Source organism: Leptonychotes weddellii, unplaced genomic scaffold (assembly GCF_054177405.1).
Source record: "Leptonychotes weddellii isolate Sample4059 unplaced genomic scaffold, ASM5417740v2 HiC_scaffold_12726, whole genome shotgun sequence".
Taxonomy (NCBI): Eukaryota; Metazoa; Chordata; class Mammalia; order Carnivora; family Phocidae; genus Leptonychotes; species Leptonychotes weddellii.
This window is the reverse complement of record NW_027706286.1, coordinates 1-6084: the sequence shown is the minus strand read 5'-3', so window position 1 is coordinate 6084 and position 6084 is coordinate 1. Positions and strand designations below refer to the sequence as shown.

General features: G+C 40.8%; 1 protein-coding gene across 1 annotated transcript; it reads right to left on the bottom strand.

Moving 5' to 3' along the window:
* Window positions 1-4: 4 nt before the first annotated feature.
* On the bottom strand, window positions 5-2253 carry LOC145718251 (protocadherin alpha-4-like; the record flags this gene model as incomplete). Its single annotated transcript, XM_081809707.1, has 1 exon — window positions 5-2253. A coding segment is annotated over exon 1 (1401 nt), but the record flags the coding sequence as incomplete, so codon positions are not given.
* Between the last annotated feature and the right edge of the window lie 3831 nt (window positions 2254-6084).

Genomic DNA, 6084 nt, shown 5'->3' with positions numbered 1-6084 from the left:
GGTTGTTCTCCTTCACGAACACCGTGTACTCGGGCTGCGCGAATGCCGGCGCGTTGTCGTTCACGTCCGCCACTTCCACGGACACGCTGGCCGTGGCGGAGAGCGAAGGCGAGCCTGCGTCGCGTGCGGTCACTACTAGAGCATAGTCCGCCACGCTCTCTCGGTCCAGGGCGCTGTCCAGCACCAGCGAATAGTAGTTTTTGAAGGTGGACACCAGCTTGAAGGGAACGCGGGGTGACAGGGTGCAGGTCACCTGCCCGTTGGCACCAGAGTCGAGGTCATACACACTGATGAGGGCGATGACCGTGCCTAATGGAGCGTCTTCTCTGATTGGGAGCGACAAAGACTTGAATTCCATTACTGGGACATTATCATTGGTGTCCTCAACTTCCACCATAACTGTACAATGGCCAGAGAGTGGGGGTTGTCCTTTATCAATACCCTCCACAAGAATTTCATAGGATTTGCTTTCTTCAAAATCGATATATCCCTTTACCATAATTTCTCCAGTAAGTGGATCTATGTGAAACTTGGATTCCACATTTGGTAAAATATCAGTTGAGAATGAATAAATAATGTCCGCATTCGAGCCTTCATCTAAATCTGAGGCGTTAAGTTTCATTACCGACGTTCCATTAGGAACATTTTCTGGTAATTTCACGGCATAGAGTGTTCTGTCGAAAGCTGGGGCGTTGTCATTGGCGTCCAGCACTTTGATGAGTAACTGAACGGTGCCAGTCAGCTCAGGTTTGCCGCCATCAGTGGCAGTGAGCACTAAAAAAATCTCCGGAGCTTCTTCCCTGTCTAAAGATTTCCTTAACAGTAGCCCAAGACGTTTCACCCGCTCATGATCGGACGGTTTTTCCAGCGAGAAATACTCATTGGGGCTCAGTGTGTAGGTCAGCATAGCGTTGGCCCGGATATCTGCATCTGATGCGCCCTCTAGTGGAACCCGAGAGTCAATAGGCCTGGATTCTGCCATAAATAGATTCTTCTGTGTTCCAGGGAACATAGGAGGATTGTCATTAATATCCTTCACCTCTACCTCCACATGGAAAACCTGCAGCGGCCTGTCCACGATCACCTCCAGGTGGATGCTGCACTCCGCGCTCCGCCCGCACAGCTCCTCCCGGTCGATCCGAGAATTCACAAACAAAATGCCATTCTGCAGATTTACCTCCAAAAGGTCCCCTTGGCCTTTGGACGCCACCCGGAACAGGCGCGGCACCAGCTCCGCCAGCTCCAGCCCCAAATCCTGGGCGATGTGGCCCACGAAGGTGCCGTGTTTGGCCTCCTCCAGGACTGAGTAGCGAACCTGGCCGCTCCCTGCTTTCCAGGCTGCCAGGAACAGAAGTGAGAGCAGCAGACGCCGGGATTCCTGACTGCTTCCCCAGGAAAACTCCATCTCCAGCCCGCAGTGCTTTGTTTTTATTAAGGGATCTTGTTTCAAAATCAAGAAAAATCTTCTAACTGTTCAGTCCAGTGCCGCTGTATCCTCCATTTCTCAGCATGTGGATGGTGGGCGCAGCTTCTTTATAAGAACAGAAGGGATTTTTTTTTTTCCTCTGTTAAGATCGATTTTATGGTACAGAGCGACATCATGTGGCTCCAAACCGTAAGTAATGGATTCTGATACCGGTGAGTCTTCCTTTCAGCCATTGCGCATACTTTAGAAACACATTTTATACTACTAATGTCCACGGTTTGTACCGTTGATTGAGTGTGATCCTTAGTTTCACCACAGGGACAGCTTTTACTTCAGTGGAAATCCTTTTTTCACACAGGTTTTAAGTATTTATAGAGCCCAGCTATAATTAACATACATATATTTGTAAACATAGAATTGTTAAAGTGATTAGGAAAATTCTTTTTTTTTTTTAAGATTTTATTTTTATTTATTTGACAGAGAGAGACACAGTGAGAGAGGGAACACAAGCAGAGGGGGTGGGAGAAGGAGAGGCAGGCCTCCCACCGAGCAGGGAGCCCGATGTGGGGCTCGATCCCAGGACCCTGGGATCATGACCTGAGCCGAAGGCAGACGCTTAATGACTGAGCCACCCAGGCGCCCCTGATTAGGAAGATTCTTGACAGATTTTATGTGTTCCTGAGAATGGGGGAAAGTAGTTATTAATGATGACACAGTCTTCATCTTTGGATTTCATATTCCTTGTGTTGAAGACTTCAGAGAACCCTCTGCTCTAGGAAACCTCCAATGCCAAGAATAAGCCATTGAAAGAGAACTTTAAAAATGTTGGGATATTTTAAAATGTCCTAAAAAGGGAAGCAAAACTCACCAGCACTTACCTGAAGGTCTTCATTAATTCATCTAAGGGCTGAAAGTGCAAGGAGCTTTAAAGAAGTATGATGTTGTGGTATATAATGGGTGTGGGAAAGTATTGCAAATAATTTTATTAACAAATACATTCACCTCCCACAAGCAAGATTGGTATTCTTAATTTGTCTCTTAGATTTAGAAATCCTGTCTCTTAAATTTATAAATCCTGTTCTCCAGTGTCTAATAGGCATAAGCTTCTGTTTTATTCTATAGTGCTCATGTATTTCAGTCAAAGTGGACAATTTCCTGCTTCCAATAATATTTTTCACTAAAAAACTCATTTCATCCCCTAATATCCATCATTTCCAAATGCTTCACAAAGCAACCCCGCATTTTATAATGATTTTAAAATTTCTTGACCTCTTCATAAAATGAAGACTTTCATGATTAACCCAATTGAGCAGATACCTTTACTTTCTTTTATATACTATAGCATACAGATGGAATCACTTGGGCCATTTATTACATTAATACCTCTTTTGTAGGCATTTGAGTATGTGTGTCTAATGACATGGGTGTCATGTAATAAGTACAAAGATCCAAATAACTGGAACCTTCTTTTATGAAATATAAACTTTTAAAGAGAATAGTTGTGTCTTATTAGTTTAAGAACTCAGAATACATACCTAGTATTTGCTGAATATTTACCTAATAGAATGGTCTGGTTCTCTTCAGTTGCCTAATAAAGTGCATTAAATTAAGGTGGTCACAAAGCTAGTTAGGAAAATATTATGTCTTAGCAGCAGCCTCTATAATTTTCCAGAGATACAAAAATATTTTACTTGGACATTGCCCTAATTAAGATATATTTCAATTTCCATACTGAAAACCTGACTTTAGCTTAGTTTGCATACTGGTTCTTGGTAGTCATGATCTTAGAGACATCCTGAGTTTTAATACTCAATGAAGAATTCTCAATCAATAGAGCACAATATATTTTCCTGACATAAGGAAACTTAAAAGGACATGATGGTAATTATTTTCAAACTTTTCAAACTTTCTTTGCCTCTTACATTCATAAACCTCTTTCCCTCATGGTTGGTTAGAACAAAAAAAAATCAATCTACTGAAAATAGCTTTAGGCTTCCATTTTATGAAAATCACACTCTCACACACAAAAACATCTTTTCTGAATTAAAACATGAATCAGAGTAGTTTCTCTGAGGACTGAAACTATAGATTTGTACAAAATGACCATAAATGTCAAACACACTGGAAGAAACCAAAAGAGACTCCCTGTCCACTTACTTTATTTTGAAAATAATTAAATGCATATATGAGGAATGCAACAAAATATAAAGGATATTTATGTGAGAACTATTAGTATTCATCTGTATAGCAGCAATATATCTCTAAAGAGAAAAACTCAAAAGTCTTTAAAATGTCTTATTAACTGAGAATCTTGTTAGACAAGAATTTGAAGAGGAGAGGTCAATTTGAAGACTGAAGTCCCACACCCTGGGAGAGAAGAACTTTGGATGACCCTATTAATTACAACAGGATGAAAACCAGGCCAAATGAAATAACATGTGAACTCAGGTGGGACATGCTGTGGCTAACAGTTGATGGACAGGGGTCAACAAAGGATAGTGACAGAAAAGGAAATGAAAATAGGAAAAAAGAGGATTATTTCTCTATTGTATGTTAGTCTCACTCACAATGTCACTGAGTAATAACGAGGCTTCAGCAAGGAAGCTTGTACAGGAAGTAGGAAGCTGTAGTTATAATTTGTGTAGAAAAATAGTCCATATAATTGTATACACTGGAACCCAATGACCTCCCACAAGAAGGTTAGTATTCTCTTTTTATCTTTCATGGTTTAGAAATAATCACTTGTTTTCTAGTCTGTAATATGGCTAAGGTTCAGTTTCCAGTGGCAAGAAAACTTGAATGGAAGTCCATCTATTTGGAGAAATTATCAAATGCCAAATAGGGAAATGACTACAAAACAATCTCATTTTGTTTTATTTGGTTCCAGTTATTTGGAGTTTTTATGTACTATATAACACACATTTTATGTACTACATAACACACATTAATGGACAGGTTGGTATTCAGAGGAAAATACTCACGAGTAATAACAATAAGTAATTAACTTATTGGAGTTTTTGGACATTAGCATCCTTAATACTGTTTGCAAAATAGGTTAATGATTAATAAGTTTGCTAGTAGAATAGGGTTTTTTTAAGATTTTATTTATTTATTTGACAGAGAGAGACACAGCAAGAGAGGGAACACAAGCAGGGGGAGTGGGAGAGGGAGAAGCAGGCTTCCCGCTGAGCAGGGAGCCTGATGCGAGGCTCGATCCCAGGACCCTGGGACCATGACCTGAGCCGAAGGCAGACGCTTAATGACTAAGCCACCCAGGCGTCCCTAGAATAGTTTTTTTTTTTAAGATTTATTTATTTATTTTAGAGAGAGAGAGCGCGGGGTGGGGGGCAGAGGCAGAGGGAGACACAGTCTTAAGTAGACTCCCCACTGATGGTGGAGCCCCACTAGGGGCTAGATCTCAGGACTCTGAGATCAGCTGAAACCAAGAGTCAGATGCTTAATGGACTGTGCTACCCAGGCACCCCTAATAGTTTTAAAATTAGATATAGAGTAGTATTCTCAACAAATTGTTCTGATGGAAAACAATTCTTAACAAAATTAATAATATACTTTCAAAAAGAATATTTTCTAAATGATGATATACAGGAGTATAAAACTTCACTTCCTATAGATTTTTTCAATGCTTACTAATAAAAGTAGTGAGAAACTTAAGATGTACAAAGATATGATGCTAAAGCAATAAAATTATTATTATGGTGTGTGTGGTTTTCTTTACCCAATTGGAAAACTAGCAACAATACAATGTATTACCAAATGTGAGCACAAGGACTAAAATGAATCATGTTCAAGTAGAAAGAAAGAACTAAGACTTCACATAAATGAGTGAGTAAAAGAGACTTCATAGAGATAACAGGCTTAATAAACTAATACTTGAAACTGAGGATATAAAAAACAAACAGGGAGTGGTGAGAGTTATGGTGAATTCATAAAATGGGCCAGTGACATTTGGACTAACACATGTTAAGAATTCCAAATGAAAAGGGGCAAAGGCTACTGAAGCATTGAGCAAGGATTAGTAAACTACAGTTGGAGTCAAATATTCTAAACAATACAATTCATCAAGAAAAATATATTTAGCTTCTATCCATACATTAGCAATAAAATAATCCTATTACCGCACCTATTAACAACTACTACTACTACAACGACAAAAAACTACAAGTATGGTTCTCACTACTTACTGCTGCTTCAGTTCAAAAACATTAGTCAAAAGAAATTCAAACATTTTAACCACAAAATCCTAGAAAACCAATTAACAAAAACATGTTTCAAAAAGAATAAAAACATTGAAGAATAATAAACAAGGACATTTTGAAAGGGTTTTAAAAACTGTACTCACTTTAGCAGAAAGATCAACGTCCACATTCAGCTGCTCTTCTCTATCCCCGCCAATGGGACCAGGTGGAAGGCTGGGGCTGAAGGCCATGAGGTCGGTCTTGGGCGGGCCCTCTCCAGAGCACACCCTCTGCCGCCTCTGCTGCGAGTACGACCAGCTCCCCACCGCGCTGGAGCACACCAGCGTGGGCTTCCCAGGCGCGCACGCGCCCTCCGCGGGCGGAGCCGAGCAGCGCAGCGCCGTGTACAGCAGCAGCGTGAGCACCAACAGGCTGGACACCGCGCAGATGGCGATGATCAGG